Source organism: Pavona decussata, unplaced genomic scaffold (assembly GCF_977016875.1).
Source record: "Pavona decussata unplaced genomic scaffold, jaPavDecu1.1 SCAFFOLD_67, whole genome shotgun sequence".
Taxonomy (NCBI): domain Eukaryota; kingdom Metazoa; phylum Cnidaria; class Anthozoa; order Scleractinia; family Agariciidae; genus Pavona; species Pavona decussata.
The window spans coordinates 4,401,018-4,428,628 of NW_028145486.1; the positions used below are offsets into that span (position 1 = coordinate 4,401,018).

At 37.8% G+C, this 27,611-nt stretch overlaps 1 protein-coding gene and 1 long non-coding RNA gene across 7 annotated transcripts; one reads left to right on the forward strand and one right to left on the reverse strand.

Moving 5' to 3' along the window:
* Nucleotides 1-118: 118 nt before the first annotated feature.
* Nucleotides 119-27,276, reverse strand: LOC146478197 (uncharacterized). Of its 4 annotated transcripts, XR_014865267.1 has the most exons (5): nucleotides 27,011-27,149; nucleotides 23,785-23,889; nucleotides 12,566-12,749; nucleotides 321-1,169; nucleotides 119-263 (listed from the first exon to the last, which is right to left on the reverse strand). It is a non-coding gene; the product is annotated as an uncharacterized LOC146478197 (long non-coding RNA). The 4 variants fall into 4 exon arrangements; XR_014865266.1 differs by having other exon boundaries at nucleotides 119-1,169; XR_014865268.1 differs by lacking the exons at nucleotides 119-263; nucleotides 321-1,169 and having other exon boundaries at nucleotides 12,199-12,749; nucleotides 27,011-27,065; nucleotides 27,145-27,276.
* Nucleotides 6,446-23,777, forward strand: LOC146478198 (twisted gastrulation protein homolog 1-B-like). 3 transcript variants are annotated; one of them, XM_085112915.1, is made up of 3 exons: nucleotides 6,446-7,120; nucleotides 16,979-17,423; nucleotides 22,183-23,777. In XM_085112915.1, exons 2-3 carry the CDS (start codon nucleotides 16,985-16,987, stop codon nucleotides 22,380-22,382), a joined length of 639 nt encoding a protein of 212 aa, XP_084969041.1. In that variant the 5' UTR covers nucleotides 6,446-7,120; nucleotides 16,979-16,984; the 3' UTR covers nucleotides 22,383-23,777. The 3 variants fall into 3 exon arrangements, with proteins under 3 accessions (XP_084969041.1, XP_084969038.1, XP_084969039.1); XM_085112912.1 differs by lacking the exon at nucleotides 6,446-7,120 and adding an exon at nucleotides 14,996-16,131; XM_085112913.1 differs by lacking the exon at nucleotides 6,446-7,120 and adding an exon at nucleotides 16,167-16,790.
* Nucleotides 27,277-27,611: the final 335 nt, after the last annotated feature.

The following is a 27,611-nucleotide window of genomic DNA, read 5'->3' on the forward strand; positions in this document are numbered from 1 at the left end:
ATTGGAACATATCGTTCTGTGAGTTCTCTCCTGTCAGAGGTTTTTCATTTTGTTTTTTTTCTCCTCTGGCGAAGTTTATAAATAAATAAAATAAAATAAAAATATCATGCAGGCTGGAATTCTCAGTGGGAGCTAAATTTTTTCGTCGGACTAAACGTTTCTCCATGTATAATCGCAAATGCGTTTATGCAAGATTTTGTTTAAGAAGCCAGGTTGAGATTTCAGCACGGAATGAAATCCTTTCGGACCTTAAATCTTTTAGTCTCCATAACGCACCCAAAATCAAAATCCACACTGAAAAGTTTATTTAAAATTTTAACCATTACAAAACAAATGTACCAGAGGAAGTGCTGTTGAAGAACTTCCATTTGCATGGTGACAATGTCCCATTTGAAAGGTACCATTATATCAACCTCATTTGCTGAGCTTTCTCAGTTTAGGTCACTTGTAGCCAAATCCCCCACTAATGCTACCGCGCAATCCCAGGGACGTTGTTCGTGATTAGTCTACCCTGGGGAATTTGATGGCCCCATGAATTAGACCTCACAGAACTATGGCCGCGTTCAGTGAGAAAAGAATCCAGCAAATTTGTCACTCTTTCTAACGGAAGAATTACTAGATGGCTAAACTAAACTGGCAGATAAAAAAAGGTTCACTGGGACAATACTGAGAAATAAGCTAAAACTTCCGGCTGTGCCAGGACTCTGTACCAGAATTAACTTTCGGTAGTACGGTACTGAGGAAACGAAGAAATTTACTCCCGTTTCTAATTGTACTATAGGGCTTGTACTCTACTATTCTACTTACTTACTTTTCTTATCAATTTACTTCCTTTAAGGGAGCACAGTATTAGTTTTACTAGAGGTGCCCCTCTACTCTCCTTTTCCATATTTGAATTGTTTTTTTGAGCTGCGTGTTTGTCTATGTTGCGTTGTTGTTGTTGTTGTTGTTGTTGTTGTTGTTGTTGTTTTACCTCCAACTATTGTATTTTGCGCTCACGCAACAGTAAGAGTGGAGAGTATAAATAAAAAAAATGTCAAAAAATGTCACTATAGGGCAATTAGGGCGGCTCACTTTGTTCCCACTGTGGGGTAATTGCCAGTTTATTTCCAAAACTAAAGAAGGGTAACGCCTAGGAACTTGGAAACCTCACCGTTGTAGTTCTCCTGCTGAATAAAACGCAGCCTGATGTCAGTCAATGTCGTTTTGGTCATAGCTTTGGAAGACAGCAATGTATGTGGAGGGGTAAAGTACACGTGCTGAGAGCTTTCAAAGCCATTTAGAATGGTACTATCCCGGCCCCTTCTCCCCCCTCCCCAGCCCCTGCCAGAGCGCGGAAAGGGAGATTTCAATCATGGGGTGTGCCGTTGGGGTCCACTGAAAGTTCTCACCCCATAACAAAACTAAAAGATGGAATTGGTTGATAAGTCAAGTGGTCAAAATGGTCATGGTAACTTATTTATTGCTAAAAATGAAACCAAAGACCGACAATATTATGCCATGGCGCTACCGCAAAACGGTGAACAAAATCACAAAACTTTAGCTCAGGAAAAAGTTAATTTACTACAAATAAAGGTATTTCACAAATAAAAAATAGATGGAAGGATATATGTTAGTGAGATCAATTTTCTAAACTAAACGTTTATGGTGAAATTTAGATTGACTTTAACCACGGGTTTCATTAACTTTTGAAGTAAGGGGGCACCTATAGGAGAGTAGCTGGGCAGAAAATTACTCTTGAACTTGCTTATGTTCAGTTTGAAAGTAGGCAGGTACTGACTCTTGTGTATCCTGGTAACCCGGGTCCCGCCTTCTGATGAGAAACCTGCTTTAACTAGATATTCGGATGTCCTGTTCTGTTGTCAGTGGCAAAGCCGTGTGGTATCAAAGTAGAATATTTTCAAATTCGTATTTTAGAGCCAATATTTTGACATGAACATTTCATGGTTGAAATGAAAGAAAAGTTCATCCCATTTGACATTTACTGATAGATATTTACTAGAGACATACAAAACATGGCTGAGTCTCGACTAAAAAAAATCTGTAGGAAAAGTGATTTACAGTTTACAGAGGCACGTTTTTTTTTGAAAGAAAATACAAATAACAGAATCCTCTAATTTCAGTCTATTTTTAAAGTGAAAATATCCTCTTAATTTGTTTAAACGTATTGGATAACGTGAAAGGGTTGTTTCTGTTAACGTTTCCTAAAAGTATCACAATGCGAAAAAAATTATAAGGGCGTCTTCTTTGCATATGAAAACGCGAAACTTTCATTCCTCAGCGTCATAATGTCAAGAACTGCAAACGGCTAGCTAGAAGTACATTATTAGTATGCACTTCTGAAACGGCGAAATGCCCGGATCTCTTTCCAGTATCTTATAAGACGGAAGTTTGCTAGCTTAAGTAAACAAGTGAATTATCGATTTAAGGTCGAATTTTAAATACTTTAATTTTAGAAATCTAGTGAGCGGCACGCGATCGTCACTGTCTGCCGAAATGATCAAAGGAGTATATGCCTTAATGCGATTTTTATGGATAAAGGGCCTGTCCTAATAATAACATAACTAATCAGCTCAGGAAAAGTTGAAGCAACATCAATTAACAACATCCTGAGTTGGCATTACATAAGTTCCTTAATTCCGTGGGACCGATGTCCTCATTTGGGATATCCTAATTGAAAGCTCCACTTCTCCTACGGTTTATAAAAGGTGAGTTGCCCTAATGAAGTCTTCCATTCAGTGCAAAAAGAGTTTAGTTAGTGTCGCAAAAATTCATTTTGCCAAAAACAAGTTGAAGTTAACAAAAAGCATCACTGAACTGAGTACCGCTTAGTAGTTTCTTCTTGAGTGGTCGCACCTTAGCTTTTTATCCATGTGAGAAAGTATTAAAGAATCCACTTGTATGGCTGCATTATAAGTAGGACCATTAAAAAGTTGCTTGGAAAGTCACAACTTAGTTTTTCATAAATTACCGCAATAAACAACGCTTATTGTTACAAAGTGAACAAGCAACACCATTAGAAACAACTGCTTTGAAGTTTCCAAATAAATATTCATACTTTGGGATTTTAACCAACGTAAATGTAATGAACTGATGTTTATATGGGTCCACCAGCGAATCGTGCAATTCCTGAAGGCGGTCGTCGACGTTGCACGGCGCAACGTTTCGTTCATTTTAACTCACAAAATTGCGATATATGTTGCTCGAAAAAATGCTTAAAGTACATAATCTGTAACATTTTGTCGTTAAAGCGATAGGTCGCGGGAAGTCGCAATTTTTGCGAGACATGCAGTTATGTGGAGTGAACCTCTTGAAATGATTGCCACATTAGGTGTTCATGCATAAGAAGTTTACTGCTCTCAATCTGAGAACTTGAATACCCTCAAGCGTCGTTTAGTATATGGTAGAGTCCATACGCTTTTACCTATACATTATCAGAGCCGCTTTTTCTTTGTTTGTTTAGCTATAAATACTTACATCCCATGATCGTGCAGTTTTCTTCGCAATCTTTGCGTGTTTCACCCCCTACTACTTAACAAACAGACTGAGATCAATGAGAGTAGTCTTACCTCAACCGATTTCTCGACTAAGATATTTGGCTTTCTTTTTATGTTCGCGCATTTGAATATTTTTCCTCGCTAAATTTTCTCTTATGGAAGTAAAACTCGGCTGCTATCTCCATATAGGGTCTTTACAATCCAATTGTTGCTTTTCAAACGGATACTAGTAACATCGTCCTTTTTACTTTTTTGGGAATTTAAAAGAAAGGGGATTTTCTTTTTATGTAACAGCATTCTATTTGTCAAAACGTATGTAACTTTTGTTGAGAGTTCGAGTGCGTTATGACAGTCAAAAATTCCAATCATGCACTTACTCTCAAAATAGTTCGCAGTATTCTTAAGTTGAAAAATAAAAACCATAAGCGTTTTAAATATAGGTGTTGGCTACATTCTTAGTCCAACGGCATAAGGGTCACGAGTGATTCAAATATGTAAAGGGTACTGTGTTCGTGCTGGCCCTCAGGCTTCTGAATTCTAAGTAAACTACTTCAGCAAAAGACTTAGCCTAGTAAAATCATTTATGATCAAAATAAGTGTTTGTTTTGCCTACAAAACTTGAGCAATTGATAGAAGCGTTTTGCATTATTGTCTTGTTATCCAATGATATTCCGTGATCTACTAGACATTTCGAATTTTAAAGAAAACGACAAAACCTTTAAGTTTACAAAACATGTTCGACAGACACTTCTGTCAGACAAAGCGTTGGAAGTTGAAATTATAATAAGTTGACAAAAATGCTAATTATTATAAACGATGACAACAAAATGAACATGAAACGTGACAATGTGAGAATTGTAAGTATAATTTTAGATTTACATGGTGTAATTGTTCATTCAAGGAAGGTTGTTCTCTTTGAATATGAAAACATCACGAATTGTAAAATAAATGTTGAGATAGGATACTGGGTTTATCCGCAGTACATTCGAGCAGACATGAGTGTCTGGTGACCTAGGTTTTGACTTTAATGGCCAAGCCTCTTGAGAAACAGTACATCGACAAACTCAAAATTCAATTGAATTATGGAATTTTTAAAATATTGGATTTTGCCCAACTTTGTTCAGTTCTAGAGTTGACCATATTTGATAGAATCAAATTCATTCAACAGTTCAGTTTGTCCCTTTGTCTTCATATGTTCTCTGCATGACTTTTTCAAGTCTCGTGTTTCTTTCAAAAAGAATTTCTTTTGATCTTTTTCTTTTGTAACAGGCATTATTTCACTCTAGCCTGATTCTTCTTCAATTTTAGTTTCATTTGAAATCATTCTTTTCTTATACTCTGGCTTTTTGAAGCCTGTTGACTCCTTGACTTTCAGCCTCTGTTGACCTTTTCCTGCTCAGCATTTGGTACATCAGTAACATTAAGTTCATTGCCGTGTTTGTGAAACTCAAAACTCAAGGGGTACAACTTCGAATAATTCACTGCTTAACTCAAGTGAGAGAGAATGCAATATTGTTTTAAGAAACGACTGAATATTGACCAATTTCATAACAACAGCAGTGCCATTTAGATCAGGCATACCACAAACATTTCGTGCATGAGAATCAAATACTTAAATACAATGTATGCTCTTAATCAATGCCACAATGAAGCCTTCTAACTGATTACGATACATAAGTTTGAAAAAGCATTCATAAAAACTGGACGTAAAGTGAAGAATGGAGCCTCACTTTCGTGCTCGTCGAGCGAAATTATTTCTTCCTTGATAAAATTATTTGTAATTTATCAAACACAAGGGTTTTTGTTGGCTCTACCACCGGTAGATCAGTATCAGTCACCCTTATGGGCGACTCAACATCTGCCCGTGCGCAATTACGGACATTAAGGGAGCCTGGGCCGTGGAGTCGAATGTTTCCTTTTTTGGCGTGGTTTTACTTCTTACCACGGAGAGGAAAAGCTCTTGTTGATAACTGTGGCTTGACATTATAAACGCAATAGCGTGAAAAGGTCCCAAAAAGGGAAAAATTTAATTTCCGGTTGCCGTCCCTGGCTCAAAAAAGTCTGTGCTTAAGTTCCCTTATAAAATTGGTATTGCTTTGGTGACAATTACAAGACAATCCCCTCGGATGCCTGTGAATTACTTTTGTACCGATTAACGATGGAAACTCTTTTGACCAAATAAACAGGAACCTCGGAAAACATTTAATTGTTGGATTAGCAGAGAGGCCCTAAATTATGAGCTAATTGATCAGCACAGGGGTTGATTTTGACGTTTTGCTTTGACGAGTAAAATACCCTTAAAACAAAAAGTATGGAGAGCAGCAAACTCTTGCAGTGGTTTTCAGGAAACAGATGACGATAATAGGAAACTTTCTCGAAACATCTTTATCGACTTAAAAAAAAAAATTTTTCCCAAACCTCACTGTTGCCAAGAGGAATTAATAAAAAATATTGATTAGCAACTAATTATAGGATGCGACCACGGTTATTTTAATACGCTTTTTGACAAACAAGCCCCGCTTTCGACGACCAAGCAGCAAAACTCCGATGGGTTGTGTTTCACGATTTGTTTCACAGAAAAAAAAAATTAACTTAGTCAATGTTTGATACAGCAACAACAACAAACTATGTTCGTGTCGGGCCATAAATTCTTGCAGAATTGCAAAAAGGGCAAGCAAGGAAGAACAGTAACTATTGCATTAAATTAGATAGACATGATCTAATCGACACAATCTGTCTTGAAAATTTAAACACATTGCAAGTGAACGGAGGAACAATAAAAGTAGTTCGGTAATTTTTTTATTGTTTGATTAATACGTAACATTAATTTGGGCATTGGCTCTTAATTTTAATGTAAAACTGATACTTAAGGAATGCGTAGCAAGGGAAATATAGAAGAAGAAGGTGATTACGGCGTCCATGTTATCAGAATCCATAACTACCAATTTTAAGTTTGTGGCAGTTTATTGGTAATTTCACTGAGACCTTTCTCCCTGGATTGTTTGGTCTCAGGAACTTTGAGGCTTAGCAACTTTGAGGTTGGTCTAAGGAACTTTGAGGTTTGTTTTCTTTTTTGGATATGCTACAAAAGTATGGTGTTTTCAAATGCTGGGGGTATGTGGCCAATGGGAGACGCAAGAATTTCCTGGAATTTCACCACAAATAGTTTATCGTTATAGGATTCTACCTAAAAATAGGCAAAATATAAGGATAATTAATTATGTTAACAGCCTTAAAGGGATTAAGGAGTATTCCAGAAGCAATTCCGCTGCCAAGTTAAACAATTCAAGGGTGTTCCAATCAGTGAACTTATCTTCAAAATAAACCATGCATGCAATCAAGTCTTTTGAATATCAAAGAAAAACTAAAGAAAGCTCTCTCCTCTCGAGTATTCCACTAGCTAACTTTTAGTTTTACTTTTCAAAGATGCATAATATTTATCACAATAACTTTACTAAAAATCTGCGAAATAGATACTCGACTTGCAGTGAGACCCTAATTATATCTGCGGTTTTGTAAAACAATTCCAGTATATTGATTACAAGAAGAAGAACTATAAATAAAGAAAGACTGTAAATAACGCTAAACTGAAGGCACGGTAGTACAGAGCTACAGAAACTGAGGTAAATATTTTGAGAGATAGACTAAACTGTTCGAGGAAATTATTTAAAACTACTTCTCAAGTGGTCAGGTTAACTTTACCTCACATTTAGTCTATTTTATGTTATTTTTTTTAACTTGTTTTAGTATAAGACGTTTCGATTGATAATAAGGTCCTTATTTTCTGTAAAAGTTTGTAGCTCCCAGAACTAGTATCCTGTATTTGAAACTACTTGTCAAGTGGTCAGCGTTAACTTGTCTTTATCGTACATATAGTTTATTTTATGTTACCTTTTTTTTAACTTGTAAATCTCCTTGTTTTCTGGCAAAGTTTATAACTACTATGTATGACAGTCCTCAGGTCCAGTATCCGCATACGTTTTGGAGTTAGACATCTGTATCCCTGTGTTCGAACGAAAACGATTCAATATGCTCCGAAAAGACGCTGCCCAAAGAGAGTTTTGAGATTTGTCGCTTACGTGTGCAAGGCAAAAACGAATAAAACGGAGGTTTTCGAAAACGGTGATGTAATAATATCGATGGAGGTCTAAAGAAAGTGGCGCTTTCGATCGTTACAGTATAGACACATATGAACGCCGATTTGCGGACGAAAACGTTGCCATTTTAAAAATATTTGTTTTCATTTAATTAAAAACAAGTCAAAATGCGTTTATGTGAACGGTTCCTTGCTTACTTTTTAGACGTCAATGATTAGTTACCGATTTTACGCCTCTAATTTGTTTGTTTCCGGTCCAACAAATTCAAAGCCAAAATTCAAAATTATCAACCCGGCAAAGAGCGGCTAAAAATATTTGATTATTTCATCATTTGATTTGAAATTAACGCTTTATTAAATCTAAAATCTATTTCATGGACAGTTTAAGCCTTGATGTCGTTTTTCCTTTGTTTGAATAGTTTATTTTGTCGAACTTTCGACGTTTACATTCTAAAATAAATGGATTTAACATGAACTCCTTCACCTCGCGACTCTGCCCAAAACAGAAAATATTTTCTCCTAACTTGCTGTCAGAATATTGCAGTATTGCCTGTCTCAGTTAGTGTCTCAGAAGCACTTAATTTACGTTTGATCTTTTTTGGCTGCTGAGACCAGATGGACGTAGAAAGAAGTGTTTACACTTGAAATGCTATGAAAGTGTTTATTTTAGCCGCGTCAGTGAAACAAAATAGCAGTGAGACACTCTTTGACACTACATGAAATACCATAAAAAATACAGTATCTATAAATATAACCTATTTAAATGCTAAAAATGGCTAAGTTTACAGACGAATTACCAGAAACGCTAATTTTTATTTAAATATGAACTTGGAAACTGAAACAGACAGATGACCTGCTTTCCATTTTTCTTTTTTTGTCCTTGCTTGTTGTTGTTGTTGTTGTTGTTGTTGTTTTGTTCTTTGAACAAACTTCAGTGACTGTTTTATCGAATTCAGCTGAATTTGCCTTCTCTAAATAGTTTAATTCTTCAATTACTTTTGTTTCCAAGTTGTTCTCCTGAAGTCACATGCACTGGGAGCAGCGTTCAAAAGCTTAAGCTCAACCCTTCAACGGAATTTCTGGATTTTAGGCCAGTAAAAATTACACCCCCATGCAAAGTTGAGTGTGAGACAGAATAGAGGTGACGAATTACAGTGATGTTTGGAACTGTTTGTAAACATAGAACCGCATCAAAAATATTTTAACCCTGTCACAAGTTCATACCTGAACACATAATTCATTGAATTTTGTTTTAAAAATGGTTATACTTCAAGAGTTCATCCACCGTCAAAGATCAAAACCACGTTAAATTTAGCATCTCAGGAAAGCACTGCTCGATAGATTTCATTTAAATGGTCACGCTTTAGGGTTTTTACTTCGACTCAAAATTTAACTGCAGGAATGCATCGGCGATTAGAGCCATCCCAAATATTACAAAATGGTCAAAACAAGAGATCATTTAAGATAAAAAAAGATAAATGTATTTAAATTAGATACCAGAGCCTAGTTGGATAGTAAAAAATGATTGAGTTAGAACAACAAGCAAAGAATACGTTCATCCATGCCCCAGTGTTTTGTGACTTCTAATCATTAATTTCTTTACTTTTCTTTGCACAATGATCTTTTAAAATGTCTAAATCGTTAGTTGGCGACTTCTGGAACGAGTGAGGGGAAAGCGGCAGAGAGGGAGAGAAAACTCGGTCAGATTCTAATTTAATCTTAGTGGCGTAATTAATGAGATTGTTCCTTTTTTTGTTCAGATCGTGCCAAACTATACTGGCCAAGGTCATTAGGCGAGTTCCGTGGTATATGCGTTGAACGTCATAATTTTGCAATACAAATCAAAACAGATTACTATTGCATCCAATATTGTTTGGACACCACTACATACGAATATCTTTAAGTGATTCCTTTAGGGTTTATAAGATTTCTCATATTTCACCGGCGCTTTATGAGCTGCACTGGCTGCCAGTTTCTTTGCGTATTGACTATAAGATTTTACTTTTGACTTTCAAATGTATTTATGGCCTAGCGCCAACTTATCTTAGCGATCTTATTAGTATGAAATCGAATTCATTATATAATCTTAGGTCTACTGGTAAGTTCTTATTTGACCATCCCAAGGGAAAGATGCTTCCAACATTGGGAGCAAGATCATTCTCAGCAGAAGCTCTAAAACTCTAAAATGAGCTGCCTTTGGAGCTTCGTCAAGCAACATCACTTGACAGTTTTAAATCTCGACTTAAAACCTATCTTTTTAAGACGTATTTTTATAGTTTGTAACCTAGTTTATTTTATTCTCACGGTATTGCATTTTCGTTTTCTTTTAAAGATATGATTGTAAAGCTATATTGATCAGCACATGTACATACGCGCTATATAAATTGGTAAATTATTATTATTATTATTATTATTATTATTATAATTATAATTATTATTATTATTATTATTATTATTATTATTATTATTATTATTATTATTATTATTATTCCTCTCCGGATTTATCCAGTTAACCTTGAGGGGAACGTCGCCTGCCCAAGAAGGCGGACGAAATAAAGAAAACTTCCTTCTACATATCTTAGACAAATTGGTCGTAAATGAACGCTATTTCCTCTCTCTTCTGATTCTGTTTGCTTTTTAGGCATGTATATTGATGTTCGGAGGAGAATTTTAAAAGCGCTGTCTCTACCTACAGGAGAAGCTATTTACATTCAATTTTTCAACAGCGCAATACAGTTCACAGTTGGGATTCTCTGTATGCGTACATCGGCCTCTGACCCTGGTCGTTGTCAAGGGGTGGCCTCCGTTTGTGGGAGGTTTTAGTGACTGGATCACCGGGGGGAATCAAAAAGATGTTATGAGAAGAATTCAATAGCTTTTTAATGAAAAGAGAAAATGAAAGGTCTTGACAGGGATGGGCTGCGGAGCTGCGAGCAGTCGTCCATTTTTCCTGGGATCCTACACGCGATCGCGGGCTGAGCTACTCATGCAAATCAACTGTAAAAGCTAAGAGGGACTATATCTAATTCGGAATTTGTGGAACAAAACATTATGTTTTGTTTAAAGGTTAAAAAGCGGACCCTCGACCAAAGCCGGAATGAGAAATGATAACTTCTTGGAAAAAGGCAAGAAAACTTTTGGTCTGTGCGATCCATTATTTCTTGTCCCTGTGGCGGTAAACATTTTATAAATTGAGCTCAAAGTCTGGTCGTTTTTAGCTAGCGGGACCCTTTAGCTACTTAGACGAAAACCTTTCAGCTAATCTCTCAATTCCGACTAATCTTGTAAGTGGCAGGTGAATACTACGAGTATTATCTATCGCCAGTTTCTCAATAATTCTCATGAATTCCGCGAATTTAAGAAGAAAGCCGATTCGCAAGTAAGATAACCATGATCCTATATATTTTGTTCAGAAAATGCCCAATCTTCTACATGCAGCTTTCCTCTGTGCCATGATACTTCAATGGCTGAAACAAGCAGATCACTCGTAAGTTTATTCAGATGTAGCAGTAAAAAAGACTGAGAGTACCGCCATTTCTTCGCAAAGGGTGGTACAAATCGGCAAAATTGCGGACACTTCAGATGTGCAAAGGACCGGAAGCGGCCGGGGATGTTCCTGCGCAAGTGTCCGGCGCATACGACTTGGGTGTTGCCCGCTAAGGGCCTCTTCATATGAGCCCGGTCGACCGGGCTGGCTCGGTTTCCGAGATCTCGCCTCGCCACTCTTTTCTTTACAAAAATTTCGATGTGTTCATATGAGAAGGCGGGCTGGCCCGGTTACCGAGATCTCGGTTTTTGCGACCGAGATCTCGGTAACCGAGCTGGAAATTTTTCCCATGTGAACACTCCAGCCCGGATACCGGGACGAAACAATTTTAACCGAGCATGGCTTGTAAGGTCGCTGACAAGTCAGGGAAATTGTTTTTATGCAGGGTTAACCCCACGATTTCCCTATTCAGGATGTTTTTGCATTTGTGTTGAAGCCTCCTGAATAAATGTTATGTTAAGTCGGAACGCGGGTCCACGGGTATTTTGGGCCTTTAGAACATTTTTCATCTCGGTAATTGGGATTCAATTTCGCATATGAACAGAGGACAAAATTCGTCCCGCCTACCGGGCCAGCCCGGTAACCGGGATCATATGAAAAGGCCCTTTCATTCTCTGCCTACGCGGATTCGTGCCCAGAAAAACCACGCAAAAAATAAGCACTGTGTTGCATTCTGTAGTTTCTAGGAATGCAAAGTGAGATTGTTCGAGTTTCGCGTCAAAAAACAACTAAACTATATTATGGGCAGGAACCAAAGGATAACGTTTTTTTAGCTGCATGCCTTTCTCAGTGTATACTCCATTTTACTAAAATGTAAGAGTGGAATAGAGTACAGCTTTTTAGGCAGCTCAGGTTATTACAAGGTTTTCCGTTTATGAAGGCGAAAAACAATTTTCACCACCTGTAAGAACACCATTGTCTGCAACGTTGACTTAAACCACTAAAGATATGCAAAGGATGTAAAGAAATTGGGGTGATTTCTCGATCTATCTATTCTTAATTCTTCTACTCCAACTCTATCTGAAAAGGGATATCCTGAGTTATAATCCACCCATTAATTTTCGCGCAATTTTATTAGCTACTTTACGTCACATGGTACAAAATCACAAGGCGGTTATCACGCAATAACCCTCGTCTGTGTCGATATTTGTCCTCCGATTATTTCCGTCGAAAAGAAACAAAGCCAGCGAAAATAAGCCAGCTCAAGAGTTTTACCTTTTACATGGAAGGAAAACAAACTCGTTTTGAGGATTGCAGTGACAAAATTTCACATTTGTCCTCGAAGCTTCGCTTCTCGGCCAAATATTCATTTTTCGTACAATCTCTCAGCCGCAGACATCATCAGCCGCCTTACCAGCCTCCTGAAGAGGTTTATTAACTAATTACTAGACCGCACAGAGTTATTTTCTCATACGTTTGACTTACACCCTTTTCGTCGAAGCAAAGCGTCAACCACGGTCTCCACCAGCACTTGTCCTCCTGTCTTGACTGAACTCTTCTGGCCAATTGCTCCCAAGTAAGGCCGAGATCCTCATCTTCCTCTGCACCTTCTTTTCCTATTTTGTTCCTGGGCCTCCGTTAACTCCTTTTGACAATTGGGGGAATGATCCTAGAACGAAAATAGGAAATGATAAATAACCCAAAAAGGTCGTTAACCCTCTAATTAAGTGCATTATAATAATTACAAAAATAATTACAATATTTCAACAGCACAGCCTATTTACCAAAAGGTGGTTTACGATAGGGTTCTGTAAAATAAATAATAAATAATATCAAAATACAAAAGCTAATGTATAGATAATAAAGACAACAATTGGAAACAATAATTTACAAGATCCTAAAAGTTTACGTTTGAAAATTTGGAGACAGCTTGGCTTTATTACAGATAATTCTAAAGCGTTCCAGCCATTTGTTGCAAAAACTGTTGTCCACTGATCCCAATTCGATTCTGGGAACATCTGGAATTCCCAAATTGAGCCCAGCCAAAAACAAATGAAAGCCACTGGTTATGAGCTTTCCTGCTTATTTTACGCTGTACCAAATACTCCTAAGTCAGTTTTGAGTGCTTGGATGATAGTAGTACTCTAAAGACTAACTTGTGACCAATTAAATGAAAGCCACTGAACACAAATTTTCTTTTGGTGCTCACCGCTTTATTATCCAAACGTTTGAGTCTGCTGTGGTTATCCTAAAACAATCAACATTCAAATGAAAGCTCGGTACTCAAAATTCCGTTTCAGTGGTTCTCTTTGTTTCTCGTTATGTTTAGCCGTGAAAATAAAGATCCTTTTTGTTGTTTCGATGGGCGCTTTGTAGAGTTAAAGGAGTAAATACGAAAGCCTATTAGTTCTTTTGCTTTGATATTGATTGTGAATTACGTAATGTATTCAGTGGCAGTAGAATTTGTAATGGTCCAGTCCGTTTCTAGATTGTAAATTAGTTTTTCTTTGGTTCCATGTAAAAGCATCGTAATTCATCCACGATGCAATGACGCCGCTACCTCGAAATGGCCTGTACACGGATTTGAGCGGCCATACAAGTCTAACATATGTAGCAATCGCTAAAGGTCCACCATTTCTGTTTGAATAATGACTGCATATGTTGTTACAACTGGCCATAGCACAGTTAACAAGAATTTGCAGTAAGATCTTCCTGACGACAGATGTAAGTCTTAAGGCCCGTTTAAACGGTTTCAACATTTGGTTCGACATGCGTTCAACACTTTGTTGAACCAAATGTTGGGGGGCGTTTGAACATGTCGTTCAACATTGTTGAAAGCGTAAAAAATGTTAAAAGCTTGTTGAAAGCGTGTTGAATCAAATTTAAATCGGTTTAAACTTTCATTCAACATCCATACAACGCTTCCTTTGTTCTCAAAAATGTTGAATGGTGTTGAAGCCGTCTGAACACTCCGTTCAAGATTTGTCCAACATTTGCCCAACATGTTAGTCAAATGTTGAAACCGTTTAAACGGGCATTTAGGGCCTCCACAGACGAGGCAAGTTGTTATCGACGACTGTTTTCAATCGACAACTAAATTGAATCGACAGCTATTAGTGTTCGGAAATGCGTTTCCACACATAAAAAGTTTAGTTGTTGATAACCCGTATGTTTTGAGGGAGCCTGGAAACTTACTTGTAATGCGCATGTGTAAATCGTGCAGGAAATAAAAAAAAATCACTTACGTCGCTGTAAAAATAGACTAGTAATCGGTGACTTACTCACAGACGGAAGAAAGTGAGTTGTCGATAACAAAACTGCCGCGTTTGTTTTCGACAACTGAAGTAGTTGTCCTTTGAAAAGGAAAACCACTTTGTTGTCGACGACTTTATTTTTCAATATTTGTAGTCGATAACTTGATTCACAAAACGAGGTGTTTTTTCATCGATAGCTTTTTGCTGTTGACAACTAAAAAGTTATCGATAACAATTTGCCTCGTTCGTTGAGGCCCTTAATCCTGTTGTCAGAACTCATCTAACTCAACCTTTCATAATTGTGGTATTAAAACTATCTCAGGAATTAACCAGTATAAGGATAATGACTTCAGGCATGAAATAAATATTATTAATCGCCTAACACTCAAGAATCCAAAAAAAGCTTATTCTATAAAAGCAGATTCCTGGATTACATAAGTAGCGAAACTTTTGGGAAATTAAGTTTACGAGGACTTGACTTCAAATTTCACAAAATAAAAACTCTGCAACATTCCATTCCGAAATATCCTTTGTATGTATACTAAACAATCAGAAATCTTTTGCTAAAATGCCTTTTCACATATATGTTATAATTAATGATGAAAATGTTCAGAGGTAACAGTGCCGACCTACTAAACAGTTCTCGGGGGGAGCACTTTTATTTCCAAACCAGTTAAATTTGATCCAAATGCATCCAAAGCTTTGGGCCTTTCTAATGTGCTTGATGAAAAAAAAAAACCATTACATTTTTGCGCCAGCCATGCATGTTGTTGCCGGGCGGTTATTCTTCTTTTCCAACGCGACATCACTCCGGAAAGGGAAACGATCAAAGTTCAAACGTGTTCAGATCCACGAACGAGTTATTAGCAAGCAAACCGGATATCTGAGATTAGTTGTAAAACAAGTTTCTTTCTATGTCGGCCTACAAAGATGAAGAGTTATACATCTCAACATAATCTCCCACAATCTTTCTAAACGGCTCTTAGTGCAATTTCTTCAAATGTTTTATTCACGTTAAGTGTTTTGTTGTTCTTTTACTGACCATGCGCTTTTGTATGTGACATTGCCCCAAGCCCTTGACCGTTTCAGCACTTAGATTGTCAAAGGAATAGTAACTCCTTGCTCGGTTGGCTTGAGATCTAATACTGACATGCACTCCTACGTCTCAAGGGTTGTAGGTGTATATCAGCCTTCAAGTGTGAGCAAGAATACCTCAATGTCGCGGCGACGATGACGACTGTGACGATTGTTTAGCACTGCAGTAAATATTCATCACAGTGAAATGTGTTTCTGTGCAATTTATTACTATTGCTATTAGGTTATTATTTAATTCTAACTTGGTGTTCTTGGAAGTAAGCGGATTATGGCAAAAGCGGGAGATTATCAGCATGAAAAGTTCTAACGTAGTCAGTTCATCTGAAGTAAGACCCGCAAAACTAAAAATGATAGCAATGTCGCTGCAATATGAAGGTGCAATTATTTTGAAAGTGTAACATGTTAAGTGTGATACGTATATATATAGAACGTCTGATACGAAAGGATACTCATTCGAATATATAGCTCTTTAGGCTGTAAGCTACAGGTTTTGTTGTCGCTGTGAAGTACAGCTTCGCAAAACCGGATTCCAGCAAGCATCATTTAGCTAGAGTAGCTTAAGCCAAGCCACATGGCCTTTTCCACTTTCCTCACCCCCCAGAAAACTGGCTTTCTATACTTTCCCCTTGGTTGGAAAACTCTTGAGTCAAAACACAGAAATTATAGCCGGCGACACCACAAGTACAGGATGACAATATGAAGGTACCGGAAGAGAAAAAAAAATGGCGAAAACAGACATATGACATATTTGGAGATTTATCTAAATTTTCTCGTGGATTCTAATTTAGTTAAATAACTTCCATGATAGAGTATGGTTGCGCCGGGTTGGTGTTATGGACAAGGCAGTGGAATGATTACGGTTCTTTTTTATAGTACTGCAGTCAGTTGCAAATTTCATCTTTCCACAGTCACTTTCTAAGGGACAATGTTGTTGGATGGGTAGAAAATTCGTATCACTATGATTTTAGCAATTGTTTATTTTTAGTTGTAGCTGTTTGCTCACGGCCAACTTGAGAGTAAACTAACTTCGATCTCGAAAGTGCTTTGCGGGGGTGGCGACTAAAATGTGTGGGTTAATCTGCACTTCACAGTCCGGAACTGTATTGGTTTATAACTAAATTATGAGGGCGGCACTATGTTCCAAAGAGCACACCACAAGCCAACATACAAATAAAAAGGATGCGATAAGGGAAAATGTGATCACTTAGGCACATCTTGTCTCTATTGTTTCAGTAACCACAACTGATACATTTTAAATAGTTTGAAGACCTTAATTACTGAATCGTGTTTTTACTTTACAAAGCCATAGAGAGAGAGAGAGAGTTCACACGAAGACTAAAGAAATCAGCTAATTGTTTCAGGTACGTTGGAGTGTTCAGTTCTTGTTGACTGAAAATAACTCAAAAACTCTGAAACTGAAACACTCCATTCGACTGAGGCTCGCTCATTTGATATTCTAAAAAAAGCTACGTGCACAATTTTGTGTCTGCATTCAAAGAGCAAGGAAGAGTTTGTAACCGAATTTTACTAAGAGACAATTTTCTTTCAGGGCAAGATGAACGAAACAATGAAAGTTCTAGTCTTCGTGGCCATACTTTTGGTAGACATCTTAAACGGCGAAGCGCGGCGCTCACACGACAAGTACAAAGCATTTAAAAACTGTAGAAGCAGAGTTTGCGCCCCCCGAGTGTCTTTCTGCATCATCATGAAAGACTGTGGTTGTGGAGGCAGCTCTCAAGTTGGGGAATTCTGCCACTGCTGTGAAGACTGTTTCAGATGTGTTGGAGCTAAGAAGTGGCTACAATGTTGCGAATGTGTCGGCCTTTGCGGTCAAGTTTCCGTTAACATCACAGGAAATGGTCTTCGAATACCAAGCAAGTTCGGAGACCTGCCCAATAGTTCTTTACCAACACTGTTTGAGGTGATGAGCTCCATTTCGAATTTGCCTATAGCGTTCGTTAGTAGACCACGAAAGGGAGGTCTAATGAAGCAAGGTATGTTTCTGTCATTCACAATTAGTTGATTTGTTGTTGTTGTTGTTTTTCATTTCAGCCATCCTTTCTCAAGTAAAACATATTCAACCAAATATATATACGGCCACTTCACTTTGGAACTTGCCATCGGAAAGATCTGTTCAATTGCTTTCAATTGAAAGGTCACGCATATGGATTAAATAAAAAAAAAATCAAAACCTAGAGTTGCTTGCCACAAGCTCTCATCTACTCCTGGGGAAATGTGGTTTTAAAAAGTGCTTGTTTTAGCTTCAACCAGTACTTCAAGCCACTGCTGCAGTGAGAGCATTTTATACCGATGTTATAGGGGATTCCAATCTTCACGCTTCTTCCATTTTGTTTTTAAGTTGCTTAACAACTCCCAGGAACACAAACGAGTCAATTATCAGATAATACTCATGCAAAACCAAATGTACAGAGCTGTTATGCCCTGTAGGTGAAGAGACATAAGGATTTAGTTCAGAAAACCAGGCCTTCAAATCTCTGTTTCCCAGAACATAATGGATCCCAATCTTCAGGTTTTTTCATTCTTTTTACCTCTTTATACGTTGTGTAATAGCCCTCAGCCACACAAACCAGTCAATTACAATACTCATCAATAAATCCGAACGGACATATTAGTAGTTGTGCCTTGCGGATGAACCAACGCAAGGATTGAAGCATAACACTGAGAAGTCAAGTACTACTTTCGATTAATACTCTGTTGAAAGCAGTCTCTGTTTTGTATTTTGATCACGGCTTATATAGTTGTCTTATCAGTCAGGCTAACAGAAAGAAAATTGGTTTTACAAAAAGGATTCATAACTAGAAACGATAACAACGAATAAAAAACCTTCCGTTTCATGTTGACCATCCCTGAGATATATCGTCGTAAAATTGAGAATGCACGCTAGGTTGGCTGAGAAGACGAGGTGCTGAAAGGTGGTGTGCTTAATGCTTGCATGGATTAATTCCTATTTTGGGACGGAAAGCCCATTTCAATTTGAATTCGTTGATTTGTTCACCAAGAAGGAGAAGAAGAAGAAAATTTGAAGGAAAACAAGGATCAGAAATGCGCACCTTTTTCTAATGACATGAGCTTGTTAGAATTCGGCTCTCAAAGTTCGCGTGATCAAATGTTCTATTCCATTTCTTCAGCACTTCTTCCGGTATTTAAAACTATTCAAATGCAACAAACATTAGGTTTTAAAATGCTTTCAAGAAAAGCTATAAGCCGTAAAAGAAAAGCCGTTAATAAGATCCTGTAGGTCATTCATTTTTGTGCAAGCTTATCCTGAATTTCGATATCAACCTAACAAATCGGACAAACTTAAACTTTCTTGTCGTTAACTATTGACTAATAACTGAAGATTATGAATTGAAATCGACACTTGAAAACTCATACAATTTCTTCGTTACAATCGGCTTTCAATGGACCGCAGAAAGTAGGCTGGAGCACGCAAAATTTTCAGCTTTTTGGTTCAGTAATATTTTAATTCTGGAATAATGGAAACTGGCTTTAAAATATAATAGGTTGTTATCTAACAACACATTCTTTTTTACGTTGCAATCAGTTTCTTTTTTTGTCATCGATCCCTGAAAGTCCACTTTCCTTTCTCTGATTCCTTTTGCGTGCAAAAAAAGCTACGGTCTTTGACGCTGGGATCGTAATTACGCGGATTCATAATTATCTATGGTGAAAGCAGCTCATTGTCAGTCCATTACGATGTTGACAGTTATAAACATTGGCAAATGAGTTTAATAAATGATCCATTAGTACAAGATTAAAACAGTTGCTGCTAAAATGATTTTTCTTGTAATTTTCGGGAAAACGTTCTTTGTGACGTTGTATATGTGGTAATAAGAAAACTTGAGTAAGGCATCGGTACCTCGAAAAATATTAGAGACGTACCTTCTGAAATAGCGTGAGTTAGCGGACTTGAATTACTCGTTAATTAGCAACTTCTAGCAAAAATAGAATAATCAATTTCTCTTGCTAATTATACAACCATCGCCTATTTTAGGTGAAATGCCGTCAAGAATAGAACGGGGTAGAAAGATGTGTAAAGCCGTGCAATTCTGTAAATTACATACTGAAGGGTTGTGGTCTCCTGTACGTAAACAATATTTCGCGATAGCTGGTATTGAAGCCGAATAAAACGTGACTTTTTCTTAGAAAAAAGTTTGAGAACATTGTATAAGAGCTAAATGGCTGTTGCTTGCATGTGTCCAAAACTGGCCAACTTTGAAATATGATTGAAAATAGCAAATTGCTACGATATAGTTTGTTGCATAACTGTAGGCGTTCGATATAATCCACCCATTTCTCACAAAGTATGTGAATTCCAAACGTTACATAAGAGAAAGAAGCAAATGGTAGACAGCTATATTGATAAGATTTTACCACAACTACAGTTTCAAATAGTAAATAAAAAAAAATTCATGTCTTTACTTGCTACTGTGCTGGTTGGGTCTGTATTATGGTCATCATTTCCACTGTGAGTATGCGGAAACTGTAGCATCGTCCACAGGTAATGGAAGGTTCATTCCAGTTGGCGAACAATCCGCTGACATTTTTTCTTTCCATTTCAGCAATAAAGGTATATTCTCAGTTAACTTTCGAGGACGTTTGATTGCCACAGAAGAAGAGTTGGTCCAATGTGGACGAATTCCTTTCTTTGTGTTCTTGTTACTGATTACATCATCAGGATTCATAATCGTACACTGCCATGCATAACTTTAACGTCCGCTATGCGACGTTCAGAACGTCACTTCTACTAATGTTTCACAGAGGATTCTCAAATAGAAGAAAGATCCTCACAGTTAGTACACAACTTAGCAGTCGCGAAAAGAAAGCCTGAAAAAAATTCAGGGTTGAACGGGATTCGAACCCATGACCTCTGCGAAGGCGGTGCAGTGTTCTACCAACTGAGCTATCAAGCCAACTGGGAGCTAGTCATATTGTGAGTTCGTAATATACCCGTGACGGATGAATAAATGAATGTAAATATATGAGACAAATATTTTGAACTGCGGATGAAAGATCAAATGGAAGAAAGATCCTCTTTCTTCTATTTGATCTTTCATCCGTAGTTCAAAATATTTGTTTCATATATTTACATTCATTTACAGAAGATTCTGTTACAACAAAGAATTAAAGCGTTGCAGATACAACTTACATCCCTTAACATAACTTTTGGGAACAACACTCGAATTCAAAAACAGCGTCACCTCGCGTCTGAGGGCAAATACCGGCTTTACTCGTATCCAATCGATTTCAGTGAAGTGGACCTGTTGTAAGCGGACACCATCGGGGAATGCCTAATTGACCGATTAATACGGGTTGCACAGAGTACACGTTAAACATTATAAAACGACATTTTATATCACATTTGATCACTTAATGTACACAATATACCCAAAAGCGCTCACAAAATCACTTATGCGTTTAAGAAGCTGTAAACTTTTTTTATAACATTGAATGACAATGGAGCAGATAGTATAGGGGACTAATAAAAATTGAATGTTCAAATCCTACAGTCAGTATCATACAGTCGTCAGAAATTCAACAAGATGCCTGCTACACTGGCATTACGCGTGATGCTGGGGCTGATTCATTTATTCCAACTGTATGCTTCGCCGATTGATAAATTTATCCTTGCTAGTGGAATAGTTTGAGTCAAGACGATCGCGTTACGTTGTTTCCCTTGTGTTACGCGACTCAGACTTTTACCGGAAATTTTTGAAATTCCATTACGATAACATAAGCTTCTCAATGACCTCTTTTCAGTCTCGCGTCGTGGTCTAAGACTGTCAAACAAAGCACGATTCCTTCGCCATGAACTAACCAATTTCCACCGTTTTAAATGTCGAGTGCTTCTTAGAAGTTATTCTTTTGATTCACCGCTCCAAAATGGTGAAATTTCCGTTTGAAAACGGCACACTTGAGTCCAGAACATGTTATAAACAATATGGCGCCAAATTTAATGGAGTTTTAATTAAGAAATCAAATGATGCGTTGACGTCACACAGGTAAGGGTGAGTGGGTCCCCTCCCTCGCGATATAAGCGACAAGAATGGATTTTGATTGGCCTGCTTCTGTTGAAGACAATCAGAACAATACACCCCGAGTAGGAGAGGGGTGAGTTTAATGAATAAATTAATGTACCGATTTGTAGCTACGAGGAAGAAAAAAAAAAGAAATCGACCCGTTTTTAGACACGGTATGCCCCCTCAGGGCATCCCGCGTAATTACCTGGTAGACTATTTTTTGTTATATGTGAGTATCCTAGCTGTAAGCAGAGATCCCTTCGATCTTCCGGCTCGAAAAATCTACTTCCCTGTTTTTCTAGAAAGATGGAAGGGATCTCTGCTTGCAGGATACTAGTTATAGTTTAGTTTCCCTTTACATAGTGACTGTTTAAAACAGGTCAAGACAATAGAATCAGCTCGTTGGAATTAGTAAAGGGTAACGGCGACTGCTCAATAGAGGTGACCGCTTAATAGAAGTCAAAATTGCAGTAATTAGGGAAGTACTTTTCGGGACTTTGACAGCTGACTGCTAATATCGGGTGTCCGCTTGATAAGGTGCCGCTTAATACAAGTTCGCCGAGTATCCTTTGTGTAGGAGATGTGGACTGGGATTTTTCTTATCGAATTTTTTTTCCCGGAATGCAGATTAGTCAGCCGGCATTAGTACGTAACGTCCGGATAGCAGGTAATTCAGCGACCATTATTAATTATTCTTTTCTGCACATTTCAGTTCCTTCCAGCGACAGACACCAGTGCAAAGTTGCTTTCTTTGACAAATGTCTCGCAAGAGAAGTTTGCCGTAACTCCTGCTCGAACTTGGGAGCAAACAGATACCGCTGGTTCAGAAATGGCTGCTGTCAGTGCATCGGCAAGCGTTGCCATGACTACGGAGAATTGACACCACGCTGCAAGAACTGTGCGGCAACTTAGAACTTGCTTCATCATGACGGAGAAAGCCGTACCATTGGAAATATTATATTGTAGAGTGTCCGGCAAAATTTGATCACTGACCGCAGTTTGGTATTGATAACTAAAAGGCAATGAACGGACTTAAAGCAAACGCAAGAAAAAGACCCACAAATTGGATTAGCACCACTTTAAATTTCACCACAGCCACCCCCTATCTATCTATCTGCCATTAATTTGCCTCCGTCAAAAATGATGATTCTTGCAAATCGGTCAGCGGTAGTGAGCCAATAAATGGATAAAAATAGACAAGTAAAAACCATCAATTTAAAGGTAGTTTACAAATGCCGTGAGGGATGGGGCATTAACCGCTTCAGATGATAAGACATTCCACTCCCTTATTTTCTCGGAAAATATGAGAACCTCAATGAATTTCGTGTTCATCTTGCAGCTTGCGTTTGTTTGAGCACTGGAGCTCTTTATTTATATATATTTTCATCTTCATGTTCCATTAAAATAATAACATGCCCTAGGTTCCACGTTAGTGGGCCCGGCCAGGCCCTCTATCTGAGCGGAGCCTGAACTCGCCACGATTGTAACTTAAAGGACATGCCATATTAGCTCAGCAGTATTCTCAGGTCGCCCAAGTATAAAATTTGCCCATCAACTTAGTTTGTTAAAGCATAAGCGTTTGTATCGGATTTACAAACAGGCGATTCGAGCAATAAATAACAGCCACATTACTGAATAAGGTAAGTAAAAGGTTATCTGGTGTTGTAGGCTATCCTTACATAGGGTTAAAAGCGATTTTAGGTCCATCTTATACTTGCATGTTCACGTTATGACCGTGCTCGGTTGGCCTGTATTGCGGCTCAAACATTAATAATAATAAGCGCTTTGTTGATTTTGGGGGATGGGCTAATTGATAAGGATGTAGAAAGATGTGCGACTGATTTTCAGAAAAAAAATGTATTGGAGGGGGGGGGGGGGGTCAAAAGATATTTTTTCCAAAATTCCATCCATTTTGGAAACGAGTCGAAGGGTGAAACACCGATTCTTGTACAATAATCGACTCCTACCTTGTTGTTTTAAATGGTGTAAGCTAGATAGATAGACCCTATCTGCACACACGAAACACATATTTAACCTAATGTAAGGATAATCAAACGTATACCATGTAACTTATTTACTTTATTCAGTAATTTCGCTCTTATTTATTGCTCAAATCCCTGTAAATATTATGCTTGGGCGACCTTGGCTCTGATTCCGTGTGTACACTATCGAAGAAGTCATAATGCGTTGTAAAGGATCCAACCTAATTTAACCACCCCCATGTGTGTACAGAGGGGAAATTCTTTTTAGTGAAATATCCGGAAATTACAGTTAGAAATAAATGCATCACAAGTTTTGTGGAGTATCTCCAAACCTTTTTCTTTTTCCTGGCTGGTACGAATGTTGCAACCGTCTGTCCTTTTGGAACGTTTCTCCTGTGTTTTAAGCCTTCTCACGATCAGTATGATGGCAGATTCTCCTACAAAAGACGAAGTGTAAACGTTAAGGTTGTACCTTCTTTTTGCTACTGCACATAAGTTTTGGATGCTTTCGGAGTGCCTTAGATCTTAGCAAGGGTTGTTTATAATTGGGGATAACCACGAAATTTCCAAAGAGATAATTAACTACTCAATTTGCAATAAAAAAATCCACACATTATTATTATTTTGAAGCTTTTTAGAATGATTTTTGCCGAGTTGTCTCTAAAAAATGCGTGGTTACCTCCAACTTTCTCTTTGGATTTCGACATCTGTTGTTTCCTCATAGTCATAGACTGTGCAAAACTACCTCTGTATTAAGAAGCACCACCCGAACCTGGCTATTTTGAAAATGGCTGGTTGGAAAATATCGATCACACCCAAACAGGTTTCTTCAGCCAAAAGGAGGCTTCATTTTATGAAAGGGATTCCAAATTTCAGCTCCTAGGTGCTGTTTTAGAACTTGACGAAATTTTTTCCTTAAAAGCAAGGAGTACAGAAGAATGTTTCGTTTGCTCATTGGCTAATTTTTATTATCAGAGCACAGAAGGATAAATTGAATAATTTTTGTTTTCATTGAGAGAATAGACGGATAAATTAATTCTTATAAAAAGACGGACAGCTGACGCATCGGCGAAAGTCCTGACTTACGAAACTTTTTATGCGCTCTGTTGTTGATGGTTCTACCCTGCGAATTGAGGTTGACCACTGGCACCTGCACGTGAGGCCTCTGCTCGGAGGGTATGATTTGGCAAGAATTCTTCCCGAAAAGTAGAATTCTGGAATAAGAAAATCGTTGAAAATATTTCAGATGAAGCTAAAAAAGCCAAAATACCGAACTACCCTGCCTGGAGCGGAAAAGTGGGCTCTGCCGCAGTTCGTGAAAAGAGGGGAAGAAGTGGGCGTGTGACTCGCAATTTACAACTTTTACACGTTCCTTTTTCTTTTCAAGACTGAGACTGGACAAAGGTCCTATTATTATCGAATTATCATTTTATGAAAAAGTTTAGATAATTCTCTTAAGCTGAGTAACTCTGTTGCTGTCTTCAAACGCAAATTAAGAGCCAGTCGAGCGACAGCGTTGTTGTCAAGTGATAACCACGTGATTTATTTATTGTATTTACGATTTTCATTGTAATTTATTGTTATCTTTTGTAGTTTTATTTGTAGACAATGTAATTTAAGCTCCTATTTTAATTGCCACTGAAAAGCCTACTTGGGAAGTGTCAATAAAGTTTGAACTGTATTTTTCGAGGAAACTGAGGAACGGCGGTGTACCGGGGAATTTGCGTCGAGACTGATTTAACAGAAGCTGAACCCAACCATGTTCCAGAAGATTATCAGTGTCGGTTTGCACAAAAATTCTCAAGTAGAATAAACTTCCCAAGATTCCAAATTCCAATTTTAAATTGTATTATTGAGTTATCTTACTGAGAATTTTATTTTATGAGCTTATGATTCTCTGCGTTTTGACGCTTTTGATGTTCACGCTTCCACTTACTCCTTTTCTTTTACTTTTTTTGTTTCACTGGTTCGCGTTTGAACCTAAATTGTCTGCTTCTTGTACATGTTACTGTAAAAAATAAATTAACGCCGATTCTTTATGCGTCTGCCCTCTTATATCATCACAACATTGGCAAGGTTTGCTGTGAATTTCTGACTCGCTTTGATTGAATCCTTCGTTCGTTTACCTTGAATGTTCATGGTCACCTGATAGCAGTAGCGTCGGGGTTGCGGTGGGAGTGTACAACAGGTCATTTTAGTAGTAGGTCTATGACTCAAAATATCCTTTTTAAGATAGTTGCGGGAATGATTCAGTGTACTAACCCTATTTGCTCCTGTGTGTCATGATAATTCATTCAAAATTGCAAGCCTAAACTGTTTATGACATAGACGTGCACTCTATCTACGCTTGGAATCATTGTAAATCTTGTAATTTGGTTGAAAAAATACCATAACTGATTTACTTCCTTCATGTGTTTTCTGTAGAGGTGAGCCATAGCAGAGTTTCGTAAATATATTTTTTCCACAACATTTTAAAATTAATATACCTGTATATGGTATCTCCGCCCCCCTCCACCCCCTCCCTCCAGCCATACAACGCACAAACACTCTCAGCCGAAGACCAAAAACGAATCACGATGATCATCTTCATGAAGATAACCATGTTTAACGCTGTGATGATTCGAGTTTGCTGTCGATTATTGAAGAAATTCTGGAGAAGTGAAAAAACTGTTTATATTTTCGTTAAGAAAAATTAATTTTCCAGAAAAAAAGAATAGGCCACCAAAATGTTTGAAAGGCCTGTGTTCGCTGATTTTCAGCCTCATTAAAATGCTCAGTCATGTAGAAAGATACTAATGTGCCGAAAAGCTTGTCTTCATTCTGCATTCGTCTCCCGGCCATTTGTTACTGCTCCAAGTTTCATTTTCTAATTAAAATATTTTATTTTTGTTTTTTCTAAAAAGTGTAATTTTCTAGGGAAAAAAGCCACTAAAATACTCAAATAATGATTGATGCTTCTGCTTCACCAAAATAATCGAAAATGTTAGCATATATTTTGTGCAAAAGCCTGTTAAAAGCGCGACGCCAATCTCGCTGTTTGCTCTAATCCTCAGCCGGATCCCTTTTAATATTGATATTCTTTGTAAAAATATCGCAATTAGCTTCTCAGCGCGATGATTTTACGAATAAACGTTTCTTCTTTTCTTTTTCAGGCACCCCATTATTTTTAGAGCTAGCGCCATGCCAGCGGATACCGAGCCAGAATCAGCTTGTTCAAAGGGTCAACTGAAATAATAGATAACCTGCAAACCTGGTAGTTACAACGATTTTTGCTTCTGTTCTTAAAGTTTAATATCCGGTAACACCTTGCTATAAAACGAAAAGGTATCGAACGAGCATTATAAGAGCGTTTTAAACACTTCAATTTTGCAGGGGATGGACTGAGAGTTTCCGTGGGAGCGAACTTGTCAAAAGTCTGAAAACGTCCATTTGTCATGTTCCTGGAAAACGTCTCCACCTATAGTTTCCTACTGTTCACGAAAGCTCAATGAAAAATACCGAAAGAGAAAATATATTTTTCAAAGTATTAACTAAAGTAACATTACATTAAGTTATTACCTGTTGAACGCGCCATTCTTGAGACGTTTTGACGTAGCAAGGAATTTTCAGAAACCTGTGAAGGTCGACAAAACGTCATTTCGTTAATTTCTTGTGCCTTTTTCATATTGTTGTAAACTTTGGTAGGTACTCACCAGTTGACATAAAATAAACTTAATGTGCATATGTAGTAAGACAACAGTTGTAGGGTCTAAAAACAATTCAAACAAGCTTGAAAAAAATCCATGATGTTGACGGAGGCTGCGAGCGGGAAATCGCTCTCTCGCTCTTTGTGGGTCTTTGTGGCGAACGAGTGGCAAGCGGCAGACGGCAGACGGCAAACATGAAAAATGGCGGGAAAATAATGATCACGTGATTCCCTTCGCGTTCGCCAAAACTCCGAGATGCGCGTCGCGCTCACACAGTAAAGTTACTGGAGAACTTGACAGTAATATGGTGTGGCATCTGCAAAAACTTTCCTTAAAGTCCTTTAGTATATCCTAAAGTGATTTAGTAAACTCCGACTCACAAAAAAACTTACCAGCTTTGACTGACAAGTAATGACCTCATCCCAAACAGTCTTTTCTTATTTTTTATGCACATTTTTTTTTAAGCAGCAGTG